This window comes from Folsomia candida, unplaced genomic scaffold (genome assembly GCF_002217175.1).
Source record: "Folsomia candida strain VU population unplaced genomic scaffold, ASM221717v1 Fcan01_Sc025, whole genome shotgun sequence".
In the NCBI taxonomy this organism is placed as follows: domain Eukaryota; kingdom Metazoa; phylum Arthropoda; class Collembola; order Entomobryomorpha; family Isotomidae; genus Folsomia; species Folsomia candida.
The window spans coordinates 151,062-178,647 of NW_019091217.1; the positions used below are offsets into that span (position 1 = coordinate 151,062).

Here is a 27,586-nt window from a genome sequence, read left to right on the forward strand (position 1 = left end):
ACAACGTACCATTAGAACAGGTCAAATTATTTAAATATCTTGGTATTCTGCTAGACTGTACGTTAAGTTTTAATGAGCATTTTAACAAAATATGTAAGGAAATGACTTCCCGTATGTATCTGATAAATAGACACAAACACTCTTTTAGCAATGTATGGTTAAAAATTTTCTCTACATCACTTGTAATTAGCAAATTAGATTATTGTTTTACAGTTTGGGGATCATTGACAAATACTCAATATGCACGATTAGATAGAATTATGTTTAGACTAGCCAAATTAGTTATACTGAAAACTAACAAGATTTTGTTATATGACGCGTTTGAAAAATTGAATTGGATTACAAGTAATGAACGGTATAAAATTTATACACTAGAATATATCTTTAAGCATTGTATTTTATATACGTCCTTGACCAATTGTTTCAATTTTCAGAAGGTAGTATCAAATCACGCAACAAGATCCAAATTTGACTTTGTACTTCCCCGCATGCGAACTAAATTTGCCCAAAATTCTTTTAACTATACAGGAATAAAATTATGGAACTCTCTACCCTTAGAATTGAAGAAAAGTGAGAGTTTTAGCAAATTCTCCTCAGGATTACGACAATTAATTATTAAAGAAAGAACAAATGATTATATTTATTATTAGTCAACTTGACTTATGACTATTTTTACCACTAGCAATTATTTAATCAATCTATTTATTGTAACATCTTTTACTCTTTTCTTGTGACCTGGTGTTGAGATCAATGTGTTTACATATTATACATCGCAGTCACGTTTAATAAAGATTGAAATTGAAATTGATTGGAACAAGGAAAAACTTCCGAAACTACGTGTGCTGTTGCTGATGTTTATCCACATTACGATCTCGCCGATCAGATTTTTTAATCGAATTTTTTATGATATGAATTTGTTAGTGATGGTCAGAGCTGAATATTTCAAAAAATGATTTATAACTCAACTTTAAAATAGGATTCGTATAGAAAGTTAACTTTCATAAACTGTTAAATTATATGTAAAGTAGTTTGTAATCTTTTTAATTATCTGTTGAAAATAATAAGCTATTGATTTTGGAATACGATCTCTGTAATTTGTTCTCGTTTCTATTCTCATTTCTGCCTTCATTATTATCATCATCAAGGCCATAATCACGTAAAATTTGTAAAAATAATCTAATACGATGATAATTGCTACCATTTAGATTTCGTGAAGAATTGTTTCTAGAAAGGTAACTGGTAAACCAATTTTATAATTTGTAAAATGGACCATGAATTAAAACAAAAAGTTATACTCATTTTGGGAACATTCGACCAAATATTTATTTTGCTTTACACAACTTTACACAAGATCATGGGAACATTGTCGACGTAGGAAAATAAGTAGACACATAAATATGTAGTAACTTATCCTACTGCTCGCACTAGTGTTTGTTAATATGCACTGACATTTTCAGTTGAGTAATATTTTTTTTTACATGACGCTGCAATAAGTAGTGCTGAAGTTAGAGTCGTCAGCAGGAGAGACCGACAACACCGACATGTTTGTCTCCAATGACACAATTTCCGTCAGATTTCTCCCTACACAACTGGAATTCACTATCCAGTCTGGAACATTGTGATCGTCACGGTTCGCCACCATCTAAGATACATATATAGATCAATTAATACTAATCCTGATGTGATGTCATTGCCGTGGTCATAATTTGTTATCCATTGATGTAATACAGGTAACGGCAAGATTATGGAGCAGTGTTTGATAGCTCATATCTAATTGTCCGTATTTAAAATCCATGAAATTTAAAAAGCTTTAAGTTTCCAACCTCTAATGAGTGGCAGTGAAAATTTTTGGGATTTTAAAATTTGAAGATGGGTCCGAAAATTGACCTCAAATTGCACCATAGTGGAAAAACACTTTGCCAAGTTGGAATCATGCGGAAAAAAATTGTAAATCAACTCAAGAGGGAAGGAATCATTATTTCCGAAAGCCCGGTGTCAAAACTGAAGAATTTCGTTGGAAAAAGGAATCAGGCTAGAAATTTGGGTACACCACAACGGCCGAACGCAAGCCCCCAAAAAGTGAGAAAACCGACGCCGTTTCAGCAAATGGATGCTGGTGCGAAAAATGAAAGAACCCCACCTCAGAATCATTTGGAAATGAAGTGTAAAATATCTGGGCATACATTGGAAAGAATTATTCAATAAACTATGAGTAGGAAGACATTTAAAAATAGCAAGATCCATGCCCTAAATCCGCGATGCAAACAAATACGGAAGTCCACATCTTGGAAGCCGTATCGTGATCTTGCTCGAAAAAACATCAATTTTTTTTTATAAATTGAGCAAGACAATATTTTTTTTACTAAAAAATGCAACCGGTTCAGACCAATCTGTAATTTAAAGTCCGAAAGTGAGATGAAGAAATTTGCGTGCAAAAAAGTAAAAAGTGTTCGAACTTGTTTGTGACAGTATGTTCAAACCGTGGTGTTTGGGCACACCCACTGATTCTAATTTCGAAAAATGGAATTGCAAATCTTAACCTAACATATCCTAATCTAACCATTTCAACTACCATTGAAAACATAAATTTTAAATTGGACGTAGACGAGACCTCAAACCAGTTACTTTTTGAGAAATAGTCGAGCTCCGACTTCGTAAAATGTATCGCCCTGAATTCAGCAAGTTCTTTAAACAGTGTTGAAATTGCATTTATTTCGTGTAAATATGTACTAGTTGCACCTGTTAGTATATTCTTGAAGTTTATTTCTGATTTTAAACTTTAGAGTACCATCTTCAGTACGAGTAACAATTTTTTATGGGTTTTGCAAAGTTTCTGAGGGAAAGTGTTTCATGGAAACGACTGCAATTGGCGTTAAAACTATCGCTTTGTAGAAATGTAAAGTGTATTCCTAATCAGAATTTGATGGGGAATACGTTGGGTATATAAAAAAATCACCAGCAAGTGCTTCGGTCTCAAAATTAAGGTCAAACACTGTTCCATAATCTTGCCGGTCCCTAGGTATATATCGTTAATTTTAGTACTTAGAATAATTAATTATTAATAATTTAGAGTTATAACTGATCGGGTAATATACAGTGATTAGATTTTTTTAGAGTACAGCACTAATGTCTTGTTGAACTTAGAAATGAGGAAACTATTGCCATATTTGTCTAAATTGCGATAAAGTATGACGCTATTGAAAGCTACCTTGTATATAGGTTTTTTCCAACCGTCCTGTCCATCCCTGTCAGACGTGATGACCTCGTAGAAGGCTCGCACACAACATTGAAATGATGCAATGAACCATGCCGGAAATTCTTCCAGGATGGTGAGTGGATCAAAAAATTTTCGAAAATCTACACTCATAACGCTTGAATCGGTGTGGATCAAAATTTCGTCTACGGATATCAGAGGGACAGTACAACCGATCTGACGAGCAATCTTCTCAGCTTGGATGTAAAAGAATTCCCTGAAATTAAAGGAAAATCGTTTCTGTAAATTTCTAGATATTTCAACCTACAAAAGTTAAGAGGTGTCAAAAACTACGGTAGGAGATGATGGTGGGGAACGCAAGCTAATCTTTGGAAACCATAAGTGTACACTGCAAAAAAAATCGGGGAAAGTAACCCGGGAATGGATCCGGCGGTATTAAATTTGGTAATAACATCACTAAATAATCTAGTAACAGCGTGTTACTAGGCGGTGATTACATATACTTCTGCCACCATGGAAATAATTTGTTGCTCGCTTTTAGTAAGGTCACAGTTATTACCAGCGTAATAAATTTATTTCTACCAGACGGTAACAAGTTACTACCCTTCTGTATCAAATTATTACCATGCCGGTAGATCCAGGCCCATGTCGACCCATGTAGTCACCGCATGGTAACAAGGTGTTACCAGATTATTTGGAGTGATTTTACCAGCAGGAAAAATGCTTATATATCAATACCGAGCTAGTACCAACCGGTATTATTCAGCATTACCGTTTCGTAGACTTATTTATATATTAATACCGCCCGGCATTATATTAATGCTGGATTTCTAAGAGTGTATCTGTAAGTCATTTATGCAAACGAATTTGTAAAAATAGGTTTTACCTAAAATTTGAAAACCATTTCCGCATTTGCTCAATCGACTTTGAGTTAAAATGAATTTCCGGAAAAAATGTTTCCAGCTCTCTCCTGACTGGGTACCGTAGCCACAAAAAGATCAGCTTTGATTTTCGTAAATGCTCCACAGTAAGGACGGTTGCACCTTGTACTACATAAAATCATACCAAATTTAATTTATTTGAGTAATTAAATATTTAATTATTAGATTTACTAGTTCAAAAGCCCGTCGCAAGGACGGGCCGAGTAAGAACCTACTTATTGTGCGTTGCATTAAAAAAATATGCGGGTAGTTTACGAATAACTATGGTGGAAAATGAAATAATTTTATGCATTTCGGTATCCACTCATTCACTCACTCACCACTACCACATCCAACAGCAGGTCTACCATTTCCCTCGTTTACTCGCACGCACGTATGCAAAATAAATATGCATGTACCGCAGTATGTGTATGTGCGAATTTGACATAATTACTAATTTTGATAAAGGTCTCAGCGTAGAGCGATCGTGCACATTGTAGTCTGAGATTTCATCTTTAGGTCATAAATTTATATGGAGAATTGGTCCGTTAGATATGATTATATAAAAGATTTAGAATACGGATGTGATTTACAATATAGTTCGTATGAATGTGTTATATGTAAAGTCTAATGGATAGAAATAGATAATTCTTTTTGCAAATTATTCCCTAGGTTGCTTAGTGTGGAATGCCCAAAAAATTGGAGAGGAGACATTGCATTTGAAATTATATTGAACTATTTAGTGATCCGTAGAATATATAAAGTTGTTGAAGAAAAAATGATTCTCTTTCAAAGTCTAATGGATAGAAATGAATAATTGTTTTTGTAAATTATTCCTCATTTTGTCAAGTGTAAATTGTTCAAAAAATTAGAGATGAGACATCTATCCATTAGACTCTTCACAAACTCAATATACATATTTATATAAATCATCTCTTCTCAATCTGTAACATGCAAATTTTGCATAATTACCAATTTTGATAAAGGTCTCCACTTAGAGCAATGTTGCATAATAAACTCTGTGATTTAATCTTCATGTCATAAATTTCGAATGAAAATTGGTCCGTTAGACATGACTATATAAAATATTTTGCATATGGATATGATTTATACAATTGTTCATGTAAATGTGTTGTATGTGAAGTCTAATGGATAGAATCAGATGATTCTTTTTGCAATTTATTCCCAATGTTATCTAGTGTAAATTGTCGAAAAAATTGGAACGGAGACATTGCATTTGAAATTATGGTGAACTATTTAGTGATTCTTAGAATAACTTGTAATATGTATAGTTGGTTTCATGTGAAATCTAATTGATAGAAGGAAATAATTCTTTTCGCAAATTAATTCCCATATTATGTAGTGTAAATTGCATAAAAATTGACGATGAAGTATTATATTTGAAACCGTAGTGAACTATTTAATGATTCTTAAAATATGCAAACTTGTTGAAAAAAGATTTTCTTTCGAAGTCTAATGGATAGAAATAGATAATCCTTTTTGTAAATTATTCCCCATGTTATCTAGTGTTAACTGTCCAAAAATTAGAGATGAGGTATTACATTTGAAATTGTAGTGAACCATTTAACGATTCTTAGAATAACATGTAGTATGTATGAGTTGGTTTTATGTGAAGTCTGAGATATTTGGGGTACTCTGCGATTTTTAAGGCATATAAAGGGACGGAAGGCACTCCCACTATAGGTTGAGATATTTAAATTTCCAATATTCTGTCGTCATCCGCCCATCTTGCTGAGAACAAATTTACATTCCATTGTTTATCTTATCATCGGCGCCAATATCTCCTCCCCCTGGGGGGTGGTTTTTTTATATTTTAAATGTTCTGTCGTCATCCCCTGGTCATGCCGAGAAAAAAGATATGTTACATGCAATGGTTTCTTATCATCGGCGCCAATATTTCCTCCCCCTGGGGGGTGGGGTTTTTAATTTCAAATGTTCTGTTGTCATCGCCTGATAACTGCTGATACGTGAGAAGAGATGTCACGATGAAGCTAACTGCGCCATCTCTTTTCTGACGTACATTGATGGTGAGATAGAGGGCACGTGTGAGGAGTTCAGATCTCACTGAGCAGTTGGGTTTTTGGGGCAACTTGCATTCAGTCACAGAGGGAAGGATCACAGGAGTGAATTATTAAAGTAGATTTGTGATGATATTTTTCTCCACATTTGTCTGGATTCTAATTAATTAAAGTATTCATCCCAAAATCTTCGTGTTAACTTAAGTACGTATCCATTTGTAATTTTTAAATCCGGTTATTTTCTCATTTTACCCCATGCATATTACAAATTTAACTTAATGAACGTCCTTCTGCCCTCCATGTATTTATGAGGCGTATGGACATGGTTGAAGATTCGCACGATAATATTTTTACACATATGAAGCGCATTATTCATTTCACTCTTCATATGTACATACTAATTGAATGCATGTGAATAATTATAACGTAATGTTCTACCTAATTGAGTTATTTAGGTGAAGAATCTCTCCAAAATTAGGAAATAAAATTGACATAAAAGCCATCCATGTTTAAACCATCGCTAATTATTTGTTGGACGAGTATGTAGTTAAATTACTAATTAAGTAATAACTTACCAGGAGATTTTTGTGCCATTACTTGTTTCCGTTACCACACAGATTATAGAGATTCCCCTCCTTGGAATTATTCCTTCTTGGCCTTAAAAATAATTGTTCTGTAAGTCTTATAAACAAAATTATTCATTCGTGACAACTTTTGCCAAAATCATTTCATTATAAATAGATAATGCCGGTATAAATTGTTATTATAGATATGCACGAAATTTATTATTTTTATTTGAAAATTATTACTTCAAAGTTGCGACGAATTATTATGACCCGGATTTTATAAGGAGAAGGAACGGAGCAGAGTTGGCTGAACACTGAACTTTTGAGTGTAGCTGCAGCTAGAAGAGTAAATATGTATTTTTGTTGCAAGGACGGCGTTAACAATGGAAAAAGGTTCTTCAAAAGTTTGTAGACGAAAACAACTTATTTTTCTAGCCTTGAACTCTACAGTTGAAAAAGGGAATAACTTCGTGTGTATGGTTCAAATAGAATGGGGTTGAATTTACTAACGCGGTACGCATACAGAGTGTAAAGAAAGTTGAGTAAAAAAGTGACGAAATAAACATTTGGATAAAATATGTCCAATTTTGAGTAAAATTTCAACTTTGGCACGATTTTACCCTAATGTTGGTCTTGTCACATTTTTTAGTCAAAGTTGAGTAAATTTTAGTTATTTACTTTGGAGTGTGGTTCTATGTATGCCTCATTTCCAGCGGATTGTCCCCAAATGACTAAAGTCAGATATATTAATATACACATATTTTAATTCCATTGCTACATATACCTAGTGGTCAGCGCTCAAGTGTCAATAAAGTAACACGTTATGACTTTACAAACTTGTACTTTATTACATTGGAAAGCCAGTGAAATTCTGATTAAGGAACATTGATTAAGTTTCAAAATTTCTTCCGTGTGCGTCGATGCACCGTTGAAGTCGAGATGGCCACTCGTTGACGACAGCACTCACTGATTCCGGCTGCATATTCTCCAATTCCCCAATCAAGGAATTTTTCAAGGCCTTGACACTTCGGGAAGCAAAAGTTTCCGGCCTGACCATGATCCCGCAATAAATTTGGGATACTTAAACTTAGGCTTAAGCTTAGTAAAGTAAATACGAGTTAAACTATGTATCTTGGCCAACCCTGGTATACCCTACATAATAGATCCACCATCAAAATATTTCCGTCTGGTAATTATTTATCTATGAACGGAAATAATATTTACTTGGAAAATTCACTCGTGCATTATCCAACCTTATTTGCATAGGTTATTAAATAAATTCCTTGTTTGATTCATAATTCACCCTGTTTGCTTCGTATATGTATACATACATACATAACTGGTATTTTTTTTACTTGCGACAGCACTAATAAATTTATGTTGTGGCATTATGCATCTGGATAAAATTTAGCTACATGCTAAATTCAAGTATAATAAAAAATGACTAATTTGTTGCAGAAGCAAATTAAATAATTAGGTCTGCATTAACTAGCTAGTTAATGCAGACCTACTTATGTATGTATGTATACATATACGAAGCAAACAGGGTGAATTATGAATCAAACAAAGAATTTATTTAATGGCCTATGCAAATAAGGTTACATAATGCACGAGTGAATTTTCTAAGTAAATATTATTTTCGTTCATAGATAAATAATTACCAGATGGAAATATTGTGATGGTGGATCTATTATGTAGAATATACCAGGGTTGGCCATAAATACATAGTTTAACAAAATACAAATACTATTGTATCTTGTATTTTATATCGTGTGTAGCGATCAATATTTGTATTTAGTATCTGGTATCTTACGATTTCGCTCAAAATATCTTTCATTTGTATCTCGTATCTTAACAAATTATAATGTATTTCAAATACTAGACAAGATACAAGATATATCGACGTATACTTAGGATGAGTTGCTGAGGGAACGATATAAGAGCGACTTCCAGAAGTTTCATCTACAACAGTCAATCCTTTTATAACTGATTCGTTGAAATCAGATCCGACGGAATTCCTGATCAGCGACGAATCCGTTATTCCAGTAATTCCCCATTGGTGTCTATCGTCGATCTGGATGACCGATCTTTCCAAGTAGCATAAACTTTTTGCAGCAATATTACTCCTGTAGCTCATTAAAACCCGTCGCGCTGAATAAAAATGTAGGGCAAAATGCCGATACATTTTGATCTCAAGATCATTGGAGAGATCGCTTCCGTCCGTCACCCAGTGGAAAGATTGAGGATGTATGTAAAGCTCTCCATCTGTCCGAGGATGACCAATCGGACATAAGATTGAAAACCTATGAACATATGTACGGACATAAATAATTTAACAAGAAAGATTTAAAAAAACATGCATAGGTGAGGTCGAGATAAATAAACTGTTAGACATTTCATATCACATACATATCACTAAAACTTCAGTTTTTTAAGATTTTTTTTGCGCAAACTTAAATTATTTGTCCTTTCACCCAATATTATTTTTGCCTCCCCTAAGAAAGATTTTTTTCCCAATAATTGGGAAAAAAATTAGTGTATAATTATTATACACTACAAATATTGGTTATCAATAGCAACCAGCTAGTTATTCCATAATTTTAAGAAGGTCAAAAAGTAGCTTCAGATGCCTCCACTAAAACTTTTTTATTTTCCAACGGATTTCAGACGGATTTGCTTTAAATGACGCACAACCGATTGGCACACAATAAAATCAATAAGAGAATGCACATTGTGCTGACAAATGTGCGTCAAAAGTGCATTTTAAAATTTAAAAGCTGATTTAAATGTAGATAATAACATTTTATTGGGCGCTAAATCTGATTTGACCAATCTAGTCATCTGGCTCTAAAACTTTTGTTCAAAGATTTTTTGATACAACGCACCGTTTTGGCACAAAGTCAGTGGCCATTTTGGGGGCTTTCTAGAAAAGCATACATAGGCTTCGCCGTAACCATGGGTAACTTTTTTTTGTAACCCATGTTTACTTTGCCTCACCTATGAATAAGTTTTGTTCTACAAATACCAGCGGAAGAACCGGATGACGAATTAGTCTTTGTTGCTACCCATTCAGCTTCCTCAGGGCTGCTTAGCTGGGCAAGTTTCATCCCCATTTCTAAACACTTACTTCTTGCTTCGTCTTGACCTACCTAAAGTTGTAAAACACACGAATTGTGGGTTATTATTGACGATATTACATAACTAAATATTTACGTAGTTGATACTCATTTTAAGCTTTGCTCATGTATACAGATATTTTAAGTGTGTGAAAACGGCTTATATAGGCACATACAATTGTCTCATTCTCATAATACGCTTTTGAGCCAAATTGTCCAAGGATGATGAACCAGGCAAATATTTGGGGCGCCAGCTGACCTACATAAACAATCAGTTTATTACTGACTTCTCTAAAGAGCTCATCTATAGGCATTTTTGAAGATTATCTTTTTTGTTATTTCTAGCCTTGCAAACTAACACTGACTTCTAATTCACGAATTGCACAAAATATAAACACGTTCATACTTGTGTTCATTATTTTACCCAAAAACTAACGAGTTATTCCATCTTGAACACGCAATAATTTTAATTATCGTGGGGTCATGATGATGGTGTTCACATATTATGAGGATGACGAATTACTTTACATTACAAGTTCATTCCTTCTACCCCGGCTCTATTTTTTATTGAATGACCACACTTTTATCATCAACATTTATAAACTATGCGTTTTTATGGTGCTCGTAACATACCATACATACATTTCCCAAATGAGATACAAAATTAGAAATCGGATGCGACAAGTTAAATTAGACAAAACTTTTATCCCCAGTAGTAAAAATTTTATTAACAAATATAATTTTAGAATAAGATAAATTTCTAAATTTTTTACAAAAAAGGTCTTCATGGATCTCAGAAATATTTCTCTGAACACCACCCAACCATGCACCAACCCAGAAGTTGGGACTAATGGGTGTTCGATTCGGAAACCGGTTCAAACCAGTTCAAGCCACCCCCCTCCACACACCACTACAACAGCGCCCGTACGACTCAATTAATTAGCCAGGGCAAAATTTATGTAGTGCCCCACGATATCCATTCAAAGCTTGTGTTACTAGCTTTCTTATACTAAAGGTAATCAATATCGTCCAGTCTCTCACAACATTAAATATTTTCATACCTAATTCTTTCACACATTTCACAACAATCTTCCCCCAAAATTTGAGCGTTCTCGAATTTTCTGCCGTGAATACACCCAACCCAATTGCCGTGACAACCGCAGAGATTGAGAAAGCCGGCAAGATAAGATCAAGAGAGACTACACTATCCTCGTGAAATGTCACGGGTTCCCTAACTTTTCCAAATAAGTCTTGCACAGCCTGAAAATATTTATTTCGTGCAATCAGCATTTTTTTACTCCTTAAAATACGAGGTAATCGATTCAGATCTAGCCACATCTGCGTCAACCCAGACTCACTCAAACGTCTCAATCCTTTTGCGAGGTAAGGAGTGAACAAGTTTTTATTTCCAGGCCTCAAATAAATAACTCGAAATGGTGAATCGCCCCTACTCTGGACAACGTGACGATTTCCCATGTACTTAACAAAGCTTGCGTAGAATTCGAAAAGATCCTTGAAAATGAATACTACCATGGGCTTTTCGTGAGTTGAGTTGCTATACAAAATTTTCTGGTACATTTCCATCGGTGAGGGATCGTTTATTGACAACAACTTAGCGTCAAGCTTTGTTATAAACTTGACAAATTTAGGAGTCTGACTAACACTGGAATTTAATTGGGGAAACACCATATCTTGCAGATATGTGTATTTAGTTCCATTTCGTGTCCTATAATTATCCATGGCCACCATTGAAACGTCCAAGTCAGCGAGTTCTTCAACTTCTCGTGGAGCCTTTGGTGGAAAGAGGACCGCAAGGCATGAATATATCGAACCCTGATAGTAATTAACCATCAGAAAAAGATTTCCAAAGAACCATAAGGTAAACAGGATAAGGGCCACGTTCCTTTTACCATACGTCCTTCCCGCACTGTCACCAACCTGCCCGAGAAATATGAATGTTACCGTGATCACCTTCTCCGAGATGAGAGTAGTGAAGTAAATCCATGCGTGACAAATTTCTCCTCTATTCACCATTGCAAATCCTTCATCAGATTCCAAAAATGTTAGGAAACACGCTACGGATATAACGACGACCAAAATGAAACACCACGTTTCCGATTCGAAAGGCGACACGAACGTCGACAGTCCAGCTTCAGGGGTGGGTGGATTAGTCAGAGTTACAAAACTAGTGGTTCGTAGATCAACCTGATACAGTACGTATCCGAAGTTTAGATCAAAGTTGGATTTTGCCGTTAAAGCTAAACCATAGCTTCTCCTGCCATAAAGTTTCATACCCAATCTGTATTCCATCAAAGTCAAGTTATACTTGTCTGCTATTGTTAAGACTGGGCAAAAGTCAAAATCTGTTAGACTGGCAATTAAATGAAGTTCGTCGAGTAGTGGGTAACAATTTTTAACTCGTGGGTTAAACATAAACGAGACGTATTTGTGGAGGTTCATATTTTGATCATCCCAAGTCTTACGGATCCCTTGTAACGACAATGTGGTAACTAGTTGGAACATTAGCACATCACACGTCAAACATGGAACAATTAGGGATACAATGTCTCCATCCAAGAACAGTACTAACTTCAGGGTACCCAAAAATTTAGGATGATTATGAAGACACAATAAATCTTTCTCTCCATGGATATAGCCAAACGCGAAATCTTGTTGAAAACACAAATCTGCAGACCAAAGTAAGAATTCGCATTTCGCTTCTAAACCAACAGAGGATATAAGATTGATGAACATAACTTTTGGTCGTGGTGATTTCTCCGTGTCAGGGTACCCATATTTTGCCTTTGACTTATTGAAGTATAATGGGGCAGGCATTGCTAAAAATTCTGATTGGTTCGGAGAAAAACTGCGTAACGGGGTGTAAGAGTTAGCAAGTCTTAGGGCCTGAAAATAGGGAAAATCTTTCTCCACGTCCAATAACATTTTGTTTTCATAAGTAAAGGCAAAGCTGATATCGGCATCGATAAATATGTCATTCCAAACGGAGCATGCGCTGTACAATGTCCAAGTTGAGATAACCCCGAGTAGGGTAACCCAGAATGACGGAAACATTACAAGTCCAGGTTTAAAGTATAAATCTTTATGTGTAACGCTTAGCTTCTCCGGTTCTAGGTAGGATCAAATCTATCCTATCTTATGTAGGATTTAGGAACAAATCATTTGTATTCTCAAATGTATGTTGGGAACTAAAGTTACGGCTCTTCGACTTATGCTAGTTATTACCTCTATCTCTTTAGGATAACAGAGAATTGCCAATCCATCACTTCTAAATATGCAAAATTTGAGGATTTATAAATATGGAATGGCTAAGAAATATTGTTTTAAGCCATTCCCCAAGGGATCGATTGGTATTATCTAGAAGCTGCGTTTAAGTTGGAAATATGCACTTACATATTATTCCAATCTCCAATTTTGGATAACCAATTTGATCCTACATACGTAATAATATCATTCAACCTGTACTCGTACATACATACCCGAAATCAAAAATTGTCATTACTTATTGCACGAATATTGGAGAAGTAATTATGTGACATAGATAGGTTGTATTCACAAGTAGTATATGTAAATATGTATAGCTGGGTTGCCTTGAATTTGCATGAAATTCTAAAAGCGTAATTACGGAGTTCTTCTAAATCTTGGAAATAAATACATATTTATGAATGTTGTTGTCTAAGGTTCCATAACTCAACATTCTATCTGGGCTTGTTATAAAAATTAAAAATATACGTGAAAATCTATATTATTTAAATTTTTTTCTTGCAACGCTACACCCCGTTCAAGCAGGAAATTCGTAGAGAGGTTGGGTTAACCATGAGGGTGAAAGGACTCCTAAGGTGCACCCTCTAATTCTCACTCCCGCATCCCACGTAGTGTGAAGGGCTCCCAACCCCTACGATTGCGACACAATCGTGCGAGAAACCCATTAAGGAAAACCTCCGCCACCCTTTGATTTGAACCCTGACCAATTTGGTTCACAACCGTGCTCTTTAGTCTTACGGCTATCGAGACTCAGTCATTTCGATTCGATTTTGTTCATCACGGTGGTGGTGGAGCACATATGTCTCTCCACCAAAGTATTATTAATTGATTTCAAGTTAAAGTTTTAAAGTTAAAACAACACCAAAAATCAAGAGTGTTATATCATTTTAAAGCCAACAATATAGAGAATCGAGCAAAAGATAAGTCGTTTACTAAAACTCCCGTTTAAAGTCGAGTGATAAATGTTTATTCACAAGGAAAGTAAACGAGTCTTCACTCATTCTGGGTGAGGATAAGATTAAAATGGGTATTTATTTATGTATGCACCAACTCCGCGTGTGGCAAATACAGTCACACTCTGGCGAGTATTGGATTTCACAATGGAAACTCTATTAATCTACTTGGTTCATATGCTACATAAATACACCTTTTTAGATATGTACTAACGTGTTATTATTCAGTGAAATTTTTCAGGATCTGGATTCCATGACATCGCGTTGAACCATGTAATTAAATATAGTCGTTATGTAAATCATACAAAATAATAAATCATCCTTGCTTAATTGTCACATCCAGATACCTTTGATACAGACATGCTTACCTCGCTAGTTATACGGATAATTGGGTCCTGTACTATCCTACATATTTAAAATTACCATAAACTGAAAATACAAATCTGGTACATTACTACATATATACACTTATTTATTATTGCATTTTCTATATTTTATGAATTTTTTTTATAAAACCTCTTACTAATGTCTTAAATATGTAAAGGTAAAAGCATATTCACTATGTATATTTTCTTGACACATATAACATGTAATATAAATTGAACTTACTAGGTTAAGTTAATGATAAATCTACATATATATGTAACGCCAGAAATTAATAAGAACAAAAACTGGCAAACCTGGCATTTACCCAGATGACTTTATATGTATATGCAATTTACTTATGTCGACACTTGTGCTAGCTTGTTGAAGTTATTACGTATTTAATTTACTTGACGCCTTTATTAATTTTCAGAAATGAAAGCAAATTTAGCAAATTCTGTATAATTCTGTAATCAATCGTATACATATATGCGTATACGCATATTTACATATGTATGTAAAGAATATTGTAGTACATATACATATACAAATACATGTACATATAATGTAATACGTAGAATTTTAGACGTATTTCCTAATTAGAAATAAAATCAGTTTTGGTTCCTTTTACCCATCTCCGCTGCCATAAAGCATCTTTCGTGCACTCACCGATAATCACAGATGTGTAATCTGTCAAATCCACCTTTAAACATTTCTTCGACTCTGTCTTTACATAGCAGTTGTCGGTAAAAATACAATGCATACGCCAGCGTTGTTGTTCCTTCTTATAGTCGCAAATCGCTAACGCAGCAGAAGTTGTTCTTTCTTCGAGACAGAGAGGTCCATTCGTGCTATTGCTTTTAAGCGTTTCGTCACCGCTTTTGAAAAAAGCAAGTGCTTTATTTGAATCGCACGGGCGTACGATAAGTGATCCCGGTTCGTGACCTTCACTCAGACAATGACTCGTTCCATGAGGGTGGTAGGTGAAAAATGGGCCTAAGACAACACTGGGGTGATCAGTCACTTGATAAAAAGCGAATGTATCATCGCCAAACATAGATATGAAGAGGATTATCGATAGTGCGTAGCTAATTGACATTTTTACCTGGTAAAAATAATGTTTCAGTAAATATCTGTAAGTATAAATTTTGTATTAAATAAGTAATTTTAAATATAATGGGTAAAAAAAGTTAGTTTTTAGGTTTTTCAAGTAAATGTTTTTTGTCACCTGAGAGACTTTATTATTAGGTATACGCTTGCAAAAATTCCAGTAATGTAAAAGTGATCAAGTATTTTTGTAGAACTAACATATATAAGCTAGCATTCTATTTATATACAAATTTATTCATTTGAACACCTGTGGTAAACAAATAAAAAATATCATTGATGCATGTTAAAGGGTTTTCCACTTACAGCCTGGAGTACTGTCCTGCTTCATGACTTCCCTTTAAAAAGTGTGACATTATGTGACATATTTTCATACAGTTCTTAACGTAATCTACAATATAGAGTCTAATTACATATGTATGTTTTCGTCTTCGGACATGGCATTAAATTTGCAACTACATATAATATTGGTTATTGCGTGGTTGCAAATGTATGACTAACAAGGGAACCTTAAGTACTGTAACTCATGGAATCGCTTCTATGTAGGCTTAATCGACAGATAATTTAATGCTGATTAAACTTTACCAAAGAACTATAGGTGCAAAATCACGTTTTGGCGCGATATTTGGCAGGAGGTGCTTCAAAACGAAGAATTTTAGCAATGCTTTCCTTATGGGAGTAACTTTCACCCTACCCTACGCTGGATATACCATCCTGTTTTTACAGTTGATGTCTTTTGATAAAATATAATTGCAAAATTTTAAGATTGTAGGGCCGAGGTATGCATCAACTGTAAAAACAGGATGGTATATCCAGCGTAGGGTAGGGTGAAAGTTACTCCCATAAGGAAAGCATTGCTAAAATTCTTCGTTTTGAAGCACCTCCTGCCAAATATCGCGCCAAAACGTGATTTTGCACCTATAGTTCTTTGGTAAAGTTTAATCAGCATTAAATTATCTGTCGATTAAGCCTACATAGAAGCGATTCCATGAGTTACAGTACTTAAGGTTCCCTTGTAAGTCAAGCGTGATAATCAACTTAATATCGATTTGTAACACGCTTACTACCATTGAGGTGTAGTCAGATATTCATATTACAAGTGTTACCGCAACGTTAATTAGGGCCAAACTAAAGTAGCTGCAGGGAACAATTTTCCTGTATTTTTCTTAGGTGAAGTTATTTTCTTGCAGGAGATAATTGCCATGGAAACACTGGTCTTGTTCAATGAACAAAAATCCTTACTAAATCCTCAATTGTCCTATGCCTTCATAAATATAGAAGTAGTTACACAATAAGGATTTGAATACAATCAATAACACAACCTTGGATAAGGTTGATAAACCAAACCACCTGTGGTTGCCATAGGTATGCTATGAATCGCATTGCTGAAAAAGAAGAAAGATATGTAGGTATACATTTTTGTTTTACATACTTAAACAAATGTCACGCTCCATTCTTCTAGTTTAGTTCAATTATTTTAATCAATGTTTTCGACACATCGTCTATCATCTGTAATATGTATGCAATTTAGAATGCAAAATTAGACGTGCTTTAAATTGTCAAAATATGTAGGTAAGTATATATGTATTGAGACACAATCGATCATATCAGCAAAATTTAACTTATAGTTAACTAAATGAATTTTTTATTACGTTTAAGAAGTAGTGTACCTAGTTTCCGGTATGATGTACTATTAGCTTCTTTGTCTTGTGTTTCCATATAAATGGAGAACCGCCGAAAATGGTGGTTAGGTTGACGTGGTTACCAAAGGCGTTGTAAAATAGTGGAGGAAACATTGATGTTGAATTTTCGGGTGCTCGAGTGGCTTAAAAGCTTGAAACAATATTTTAAAGCCAACAATCAGCTCGATAACCACGCACTGTTTCCACAAGGTTATATTTGATTATTTGCCTACACTTCGTAGGTATTCTGCCCAGTTAAATATTTACGCTTCCCTGCATCCAGAAATCAAGTATTTAGTAAGCAGCAACTTATTGCGACGGTAGGTTCTGTAGGATTGCAATCTTTTAGCCAACTAAAAAATAATATTTTTCCGTAAATAATTTATTATACCCGAGGCATGTCCAATTGTCCAATTATAATCATTTAATACCCATTTTACTCAACAATTTATTACCATAAAACCAAGGAATATGTACAATATATCCTATAATTTAAATACATATCCGATAATCTAGAATACAATGTAGGTAAAAAGTTTAGGCCAAGCTCTCAATAGTTAATTAAATACGTTTTGAGGAAATGAGTATTTAAGTTTTCAAACGAATAAACAACCTCTGGTTATTTTTTGCGGAGCAAGTTACCAAAACAAAAACATGTATCTAACAACTAACAAGCAAATTGGGACGCGGAATAAACAAATAAACAAGATTCATATAAAGGCCAAAATTAATCGTGATGAGTCAAACTGAAACATTAAATGGTGACATCTAGCAAACTTGTTTGTAACATGTTTATTTTCAACTCTGTTTTTGAAAGGGATGCAAGGTAACGGGATTTTGAACAAAAGGGACTTATTGACAGAAATAGATATAAAATTAAATAATGGCTGATCGCCAACTGGTTACCCAACTCATAAAATTTTCCATCACCATCATCATCAGCGTGATCATCATCATACATAGTAATAATAATTTTAAAGAAATGAATAACATTTATCATGCATTAAAAATGCATGATAATGCATGAGATTCAGTATCAAACTTGGCACTTTGTTGTACCAGGGGAAAATATCCCTTGAACTAGACGCCGAATAAGGGCAACTTGGCAAAGACGAGGACTTGTTTTTCAATTGAAGGTATTACTTGTTTCTGGGCGATGATATTTGGCATAGAGCTCATTTTTGATAGAATGCAGCACCATGATAAAAATGTTAATATAATTGGGGATTTTTAAGGTATTTAAATTTTTTTTGGAAACTTGTTAGTTTTGACAAGACTATATTTCAACTAAATGAAGTTATTGACACGAAGTTATTGTGGAATCGAAGAGAAAACAGATTTTTTAAATCAAGCTTTCAAGTGAAAATCCAAATATATATATATAAATAAATATATTTAATCTATAAATAAACTAATTTCCACATTTAAAAAATCTGTTAAATTGTTATATAACTGTACATTACATATATAAAGTCAGCATAGGACAAAATATTTAAATACAGTATGTAAAAAAGAGTAAGGACACCCGGACGTTTTTTAAAATACGATATAATACCATATACTTATACTGTGTGTGAAAAGTCTTTGAGCATCACTGTGAGGCACGATTTTGAAGCACAAAATTAGCTATAACTTCTACTTTTGCCAATCTGTGGTAGAAATTGTTTTGTCAAAATGAGGCCAAATGTCAGGCCTTATTTTGAAAAAATAAATAATTCGGATACAAACATTACATGATGAGGAGTACAGTGTTCTAGAAATTTGTGAAAAATTGAAGGTGTCCCTAAATACATGGAGGTCATGGACAGATGATGATTATTCTAACGTCAACCAACGGTCAGGGCGACTGACAATATTCTAGCCTACTGTAGGACGCCAAGCAATGTCAAAAATACATCGGGGATTTGGGAGATTCACTAGAAAAGCTCAAGAACCGTAAACTGGGTAAGATAGGGTAATAATTAATTAAATAACGCGCATAATTAAAACCTGGGTAAACGCTGCCAATGGAAAAATAAACGTATCTTCGCAAACACTTTTCGGAAATATCTAAAAACAACAACATGGGGTCACAAGGTCGAAAAAAGTGGGGTTTTGACCCTTGCATGGGGTTGACAGAAGCCGACTATTCGCTAATGACAGCTGAACCGAATTGAACGGACAATGTAGCCCACAAAATTTGAGATATAGGACAGAAGAAAAGAAGTCTGCCCCAACCACCCTCAAGCCGAGACACGACATCACAATCATGGTAGCAGGTATATTTTTCACTGGTGGCTTCTCTGGACTGCATTTCTTGCTTAAGAGTGAAAAAGTCAAGACCGCTTATTATCAAAAGAAATTCTCCCCGTATATTTGAAGGGTATGAATAGCAGATTCTGGCCGTATAGAAAGGCCAATTAAAAGAATTAAAGATTTTCAACAAGCAGGTGCCCCAGCACAAATCCTTATGGTAACATTGAAGCTGTTGGAGGAGAAAGCTAAAACGGTCTATAGAATGGGGGTGTGTCTCCGCAATCCTCCGGATTTGAACTCGATAGAAACCTAATGGTCCATACTAAAGTATTCGGCATACCAGAACTATTCTTATGTAACAAGACAAGAATTACAGGATCTTTTCCAAAAAAGTTGAAGTCACTTCCCGTTGAGCATCTACAAAACATGTAACTATATTTTAAAACAAAAGTGGAGGAAGTCCATGACAATGTTGGCGGACTCACACCATATTAGAGTACTTTAGAAAAAATAAAACTTTTCGAAAAGTACAGTCTTGTTGTTTCTATAAGCTGATGAAGATCGTATTAATTTTATGCGCAAGGACTTTATACGCACAGCGTATATGCATAGACTTTTGAATCTCTGCATATGTAGTTGAAACAACTAATTGGGACCTAATTCCGCGTTACAGATGTTTGAGGTCACCGACAGGTCACTGACTTGTTAAAAGACCAAGGGAAAAGAAAATGGCTTCCTTCATGATTAAACTATATCCTGGATGTGGTATGTTCAACGTATGAAAACTACGTAAACATAAGTTATCCAGAATTTCAGTTGCGTAAACGTATATGATGCCTAATTAAATGAAAATTAGATTATATTGCTTTACTTGGTAGGTGGCCGCAGTTATAACAAAACTTCGCAAATGAATTAATTTAAGTGCCATCGATATGGTATGTCAAATCAATTAAATTCAACCCGTGGAAACAATTACTAAGGTTAGTGTAGTTAATCAAGACAATTAATGTACGTAATTTTTTAAGTCCATATTCATGGCTCGTTTATGCTGTTCTACATATACTTCAAGTCCGGATAATTTAATGAGATAAATACTTTAGGACAGACAAATGTTGGCTAAATCAATAAACCTACATACGTATACCCATCATGGCAGGATTACATACACAGTTATGGATTGCACAGGGTCTTTCGACAGGACATAAACTGAAGCAATTATGGAACCTAAAATATACAATATTACTCGGATCCCAATAGATTGATGGGAAACACGTTTACAACCTTACTTGAGCCTTAACTTATCAACACATTTCATATCGCGCACCTGTTTCTCCTCAACCTTTGGTGTGTACGAATGTGCTTTACATATATGTAGATGTAAACCAAGTACTCGACAGTTATTATGTATTATCCATTTTTCTTATATGAATCCCGCCCACTCAGCAATTTGAATGGGTTTTGTTCAACGATTTGAGTTGTTTTTGTAGTTTTTTTCAAACAGGATTTCAACATAATATTAATAATCCACTTTTATTATAAAAGTATATGGAAGTTTTACATCCGGTTGTAACATAAGAGCATTGTGAAAATATAATTTCGTCTCATTAATTCGGCCAAAAGTTCTGAAAAAAACTTGACAAGAGTAGTTATTACAGAATTCATACCGATATTTTTCAGTCATTTTAGAGGATGGAAGAAACTCAAGGAATAAATGCATAACTCAATTTTTTAAATTCTCCAATAATGAAGGCTATGAAACAAGAAGAGTAGATTAGTTCTTATGGAGACACTAACTAATATACAAATTCTTTGGAGAAATTTGGAATTCTCGACTAAAGAAGTTCTTTGTTATGTCAAACAACAATGTCCCTTTTGATTTCTTCTAGATTTATATTTCTCATATTCGTCCTAATGGGTGTGACATTTCCATTTGCCCGTGAATATCAAATTTCAAGACATGGCGAAGACACAATTCTTGATATGGCAACTGAATACCTTCAACTATTTAAGCACTGCACAATAATGGTGTTTAGTAAAGAAAAAGTGTCTCCAATGTCCTTCACGAAACCTATCTTAGGACCAGTTGTGCTACTTGAGTACAGCAATCGGAATTTAGGAAAACTTCTTGCTAAAAAATTTTCTTTGCAGAGGCGACGAAATCCGGTGAAACATTGTTGGGCAACCTTTGCCGTTCTACCTGAAAAAAGTGAACTGATCCTACACTATATGCCATTCGTAATGAAAAAAACCTGCTTTATTGAGGCCAGATTGTCGGTACAATATTTTATTTGGGTGACATCCACAACACTGGATGTCCTCACATTTGAATCTAACATATTAGAGCTTGGTCTGCGTGAAGTTATAATACTGAAATTTAGTGTTTTTTTTTATGAAAGTCCTCTCCTAAGGATGTATTACTATAACATGTACCACCTTAAGAATCCCCCTGTCGGTGTGGAACTTTCAGAACAGTGGTACGAGATAAGTTGTTTGCCTTTCGAATGTCTTTACCAGCTGGACACAGTAAGTAATAATGTGTCAAAACTCAACAAATATTTTTGGTATAATCCCCGCACACTGTATGTTCTTGACCACGTCGACTTCACCCATCTAGGGTATCAAAAATTAGCGAGTGTAACCACGAAAAATACTTTCCTCGCATATCTGATATTCCAAGATGTCTTAATCAACGGTTTAAAAAAATCAAAGACACTTCACTACATTAGTCCGATTAAACGCATCCGCTATTATACTTCACGATGGTTCAATTTTCTGTATTATGACGTAAAATCTTACAGCTTTGTTTCATGCTACGGCATAAGGTCAAGTTTCGACCTAGGTTCAGCCTTAACTGGTCCGTTCGATGTATCCAGCTGGACTATTCTTGCCACTAGTTTCATCATAGTGGTCATAATTTTTACCTCATTACGAAGAAATGTTATTTCAGATGGGTTTTTTCTAGTGGTTGGAATATCTTTGGAAAGCTCGGTACTTACACTACAAACCGTTTACGAGACTACATTTCGACGCAAGAAGCACTACTTGGTCGGAAGTTATGCCATTATCGCTGTCTGGATTGTTTTGATGGGAACAATTTTAACGAACTGGTACAAAACTTGGTTCACCATGGAAATGATAATTCCCACGAAATACAAATCTCCATGGGATAGCGTAATTAATAACGAGGGGATTACAGTTCTGATGACTTTCTCCCTTCTGGATGATAACTATTATGAAGTTCAACCTAAAATAGATTTTTTCCGTTACAGGTCTTTCTATTTTGAAATTCTTTTACGATGTTTGGAAATAGCTAGTCAAGACGTAGAATACAAACGTCTCGTACACAATAGAAAAACTGCAAAAGCTTTGGCCGACATGCTTTTATATCATTTGGGATATAACGCGAATCTTATTCCCATTATGAAAGGGAGAGCTCTTTCAAATACAAGAAATTCTGCGAACGCGCCGCAACTAAATAAAAGTGCTTTGCAGAATATCCCCATACGTCCTGTAGAATATGATGAGGGAGACAGTTACAAGATCACAAAAACGTTGAAAACTTGTCAAAAGGTTGCTTTGATGGACGAAAAGCAGAATATTGCGAAAATAACGGCTTTTTTGAATGATAACGAAGAAAACGTGGTGTTTGTTAGTGGAGATGGAGACTCATTTTTTACCACGATAGTTGGGTGGGAGGTGGCACCTGCAAAAGATAGTTATGTCGAGATACGTTTAAAAGTTTTCATATCCTCGGGAATTTGGACGCATTGGGAAAATTTATATGATTTATGGAGACCTGAAAAGCTTTTGTTTCATTATGTGAATTGGACGAATCCAAGGGTCGAGATGGTTTCAAAGTTAAATTTTAGTTCTAAGATTGTTACTGCTTTCTATGTTTGTGGGCTATGTTTGATAGTTTGTTTCGTGGTTTTGTTAGGAGAGCTTTTAAGATATAGGTTTGAGTCTGGGTGTGCTAATGGGATTTACAAACTGGTTGTTTCAAATATACGGGACAGCTAAAATTAATATAAGGCAGGGTTCCCGGTGGTAATTTCCGCCTGTCATTAACAATAATTACCAGTGGTAATTTACCACACGACTATCGCGATGTGTATAACTGAATAGCTGTAAATATCATGCTGGGGTAAAATGTAAGAATTGAAATGAACTCAATTCTAGAACGACTTTATATCTCTTGTAGGGCTAGAGTACCGATTTTCAACCTCACACGAGGCGTATTATACGCTTGTTGGTTTCTATGTACAACCAAGACTATTACCGCCAACAATCCAAATATTTTTGAAATAATATAGAACTCGATCCATGAGCTCTGGTGTAATAAATTGAATTAATCTTGCGATCGTACTCGGCACATTAATATAATGGATTAACCAACATGTTCAAAGTTGGAAAATTTTCGCACAAAATACATATTTGATCCTAGATTGTTACTAATTGCCCTAGTAGCTCAGTGGCTAGAGCACTTGACATGAATTAAAGGGAGCCGTGATTCGTTTCCCGGCTGGATTACAATGTTTGTCAATATTTGGAATTTACGTATTTGTTTCATTCATACATATTTTCTTTTAGCTATGGTGTACAAAAACACATTTTGATGGTATGAAAGATATTACACGCTTAAGTGGGCTAGGGAAAATCTAACACACTACTGTAATATTTATAAAAAATCTATTCAGTAATGTCACACTTTCCTTAACAACTTTAAAATTAAAAAATCACATTATATCTTCAACGGCTTACCTCTTAAATTATCTAAATCTTGTGGGAAGATTTTGCTGCTTTGGACTGGTTAGATACAAACCCTAATTGATAGGGTATCCGCGGGCCAGAAATTTACTACCCGCTACCCGCTCAACAACTACTCGCTCGGGGTCCCGCTGGGATACCCGTAATCACTACCCGCCGTACGAAATGTGCTCACAATTAACCTATTTCTTGAAAAAATCGATTCATTTAAAGTATTTGCGTTCCTTGTTTACAGATAACTAAATGAAAAGACTAAAGAGTAAGAAATTGCTGATTAGTGATTAATGCAGTCAACCCTTACAGAAACAACTCTTTTTTACTAAATTATTTTAAAAAACCAAGTTTACTTTCATCCTGGTTTACCTGGTTTAGCAACATTACTATTGCAGAAACTTTGGTTACAAAGCAGACAGGGTTTCGGGTGGCATTAGTTAGTGGCATTAAATGGCTGGCATCAAATGGCATTAAATGGTTGTTACCACCAGGCCTCAAGTGGCATTAATGACATTTAATGGTATTAAATGGTATTAATTAATTTCGTGAAAAATTTGAATTTTTTGTTTCAAAACTTCATCTCGTGAACTCACTGATTATTTTGACATACGACACTTCATGGTTTGATGCATTTTAATTTTTGCATGTTTTACATGGTAAATGTTCAAAAACATGATTATTTTTGAAATACCATGTTCTGTATATCAAAATTTTCATAAAATTGAGCAGAATTCAACTATGATACTTAGAGTCATTAGATTGAGCATAAATGATAACCGTAGCTTATGGCTTTTAACGTGGAGTAAATGTCGCTATTTCCCCCATTTTCATTTGATGCCATTTGATGCCAGTGGCATGGCATCAATATGGAAAAAGTGGCATTTACGAAACACTGAAAGCAGATCTGCGGGAAAGACTAGCTCTAAGATTCTACATACATAATTAAAGCCCAAATTTTTAGTTCCGTTGACTATGTTTGAAAAATCAAAACTTTCCTGCATATGTTGGACCTAGATTCTCATAAATTATGTATCTACATTAGATATATGTCATGAACTTCAATGGCTTCAAAAATTTTTTTCTTAATTTATACAAACCTATGTATAGATGGATAGATAGATACGTAATTTATTGCTTAAACGACCACTGGCCCCCTCATCTCCCCCTGCGTCCGCCGCGACTGGATGTGATTTTGATACACAATACGAAATCTACTCTGATTAATTTTTCTAAGATCTTAGAAAATTAAGAAGAACCTGTTTATTAATTTCCTTCCACAATTATTTCTCACCTTTTATCTCACCATCGCCTTCGTCCATTCAAAAATACTTGGTGAAGGTAGGAGAAAAAAATATGTTGAACTATAAAGAATAAAGAAAATTTAAATATAGTCAAGTATTTTATTTTGATGTATGGTTGAAATTTTCAAAATAACTTACCAGTTAATATAATCAATGCTCGTAATCACCACACCAATAATTTTCATTTTGAAAAAGAAAAACTCGAACAATTATCGCCACGCTGCAGCTGGCAGTTGTTTAGAAAAAGTGAGCAAGTTAACACTCCACCACCACTCAAAGTGGCGTGGGTTGGGTGGAAATACTACCCAGAGTGACAATTTACCTACAGCGGGAGATAGTTTTGGAGATATATTATTTCCGTGTCGGAAATAATCTGTATCCCGCATGTATATAACGATTGTTACGTTCAATGTTGACAATTTTGGTGGCAAATTCATCACCTAACGGGAGACGGTGGATGTTACTGTGTCACCGAGACAAAAATGCAGTGCTTCGATCGAAACGAAACGAAATTTGCCTCATTTCGTTTCGTTTCGAAAAAATAATATTTCGTTTCGACATTTCGAAACGAAACATGAATTGATTTCGTTTCGGCGAAACGAAACGATCAACTGTTTCGTTTCGATTCGTTTCGTTTCGAAATTCGTCGAATCGAAACGAAATATTTCGAATTGGTTGAATATATGAAAATTAGTTTAGCGAACTGCCTAGGACGAAAAACGTTAATAATCATGGTACAAATAGAAACTTTAATACGACAAAAAATAAAACATGTAAAACAATTTCACTCGGGATAAACGCCTAAAATTTTCTGAACAACTGCTTCACGACACATTTTTTTAGCTCGTCCTGCTTCTTTGAAAGAATCCAACCCCGCAAACACATCATCATTTTAATAGTATCTGCTGTCATTGACAAACGTCGCTGTGAAAGCAAATCCGGTCCGTTTGAAAACATTCTCTCCACTGAAGCTCCTGATCCGGGGACCGATAAGTAATCCAATTCCATTCTACTCAAGTTCGGATATTCCTCTTTTCGAGCCTGTACAAATAGATTTACAATTTTTTTAGTTATTTTAAAAATAAATATGTATTTAATTTAATTCACTTACCACCCACCACTTGATTAGCCCACAAGACGTTTCTCCGGCGGAGGCGATTGAGGAGCTTAGATATCTTTCAAGTTCATCTTATTCCTGACATTTCGTTGATTTTAATTGCGAAGAAAACAAATCTTGAACAAGTTTTGAGCCTTCTGCGGGCGGAGAAGATTTTCCGTCCTGATTCTTGGGCTTGTAGTTTTCATCCCAATCTTTCTTGATCATTCTGCAATTGTTTGTTAAAATAAACGTGTATTTATTATTGGTTTAGATAAAATTGACGCATGTTAGTATTTTACTACATTTTATTTTATTACACGTGTAATTCATTATTTCAAACTTTGCATTGAAGCAATTTGTTTCATTACCTTTTGTAATTGTCAATTATTGCCTTTGGGAATTCCACAGACTTGAAGCAGTTAAATATTATTGATCAAAAAGTCATACACGTATAGTTGAAGTAATATAATTACTTGGAGTTTTGTAGCGACGTCGTCCTTATTTCTTTCCGTACATCGAGACGATATCATTTTTTGTGGTGTCTCTACCAAACATGTCTGCATCATGTTTCAAGTACTGGATCACATCTCGCAGACTCTCCGACTCTGTGATAGTGAACGGCTGGTGATTCAGAACCACAAATGTAGCTATTTTCTCCCGAAAGACTTCTTTATCATGCTTAGGTTGTTTCTAAATTAAAAACAAATCAAATGAGTTGATCAGTTAAGTGTATTGGATATAAAGTGGAATAGCAACGTACGCTGTGTGCTGGTGTATCGAAAATGGATTTCCTTTTTTGTGATTCGATGCCATCGTTCCCTTTAAGTACGGTATGGTGAGTACTTTTTAAGTGCTGTCGCAATCCACTGATAGCACCACTGGAACTTTTCTTGTAACTTGCACTAAATAATTTTTAGAAGGACACATTTATTAATATCAATGGAACAA

General features: G+C 34.8%; 1 protein-coding gene and 1 long non-coding RNA gene across 3 annotated transcripts; both read right to left on the reverse strand.

The window, feature by feature from the left end:
* Positions 1 to 1,304: 1,304 nt before the first annotated feature.
* Positions 1,305 to 7,144, reverse strand: LOC110859351 (prospero homeobox protein 2). 2 transcript variants are annotated; one of them, XM_022108299.2, is made up of 5 exons: positions 6,983 to 7,144; positions 6,749 to 6,830; positions 4,101 to 4,263; positions 3,209 to 3,470; positions 1,305 to 1,642 (listed from the first exon to the last, which is right to left on the reverse strand). In XM_022108299.2, exons 2-5 carry the CDS (start codon positions 6,765 to 6,767, stop codon positions 1,475 to 1,477), a joined length of 612 nt encoding a protein of 203 aa, XP_021963991.1. In that variant the 5' UTR covers positions 6,768 to 6,830; positions 6,983 to 7,144; the 3' UTR covers positions 1,305 to 1,474. The 2 variants fall into 2 exon arrangements, with proteins under 2 accessions (XP_021963991.1, XP_021963992.1); XM_022108300.2 differs by having other exon boundaries at positions 6,749 to 6,854.
* A 7,006-nt stretch (positions 7,145 to 14,150) lies between these two features.
* Positions 14,151 to 16,063, reverse strand: LOC110859308. The gene is made up of 2 exons (XR_002548846.2): positions 15,682 to 16,063; positions 14,151 to 15,586 (listed from the first exon to the last, which is right to left on the reverse strand). It is a non-coding gene; the product is annotated as an uncharacterized LOC110859308 (long non-coding RNA).
* Between the last annotated feature and the right edge of the window lie 11,523 nt (positions 16,064 to 27,586).

Coding starts and splice junctions, on each gene's coding strand:
- LOC110859351 (XM_022108299.2), bottom strand. Junction 3,471..4,100: donor AAATGGTTTTCAAATTTTAG/GTAAAACCTATT, acceptor CTTTAATTTCAG/GGAATTCTTTTACATCCAAG. Junction 1,643..3,208: donor GGAAAAAACCTATATACAAG/GTAGCTTTCAAT, acceptor TATGTATCTTAG/ATGGTGGCGAACCGTGACGA.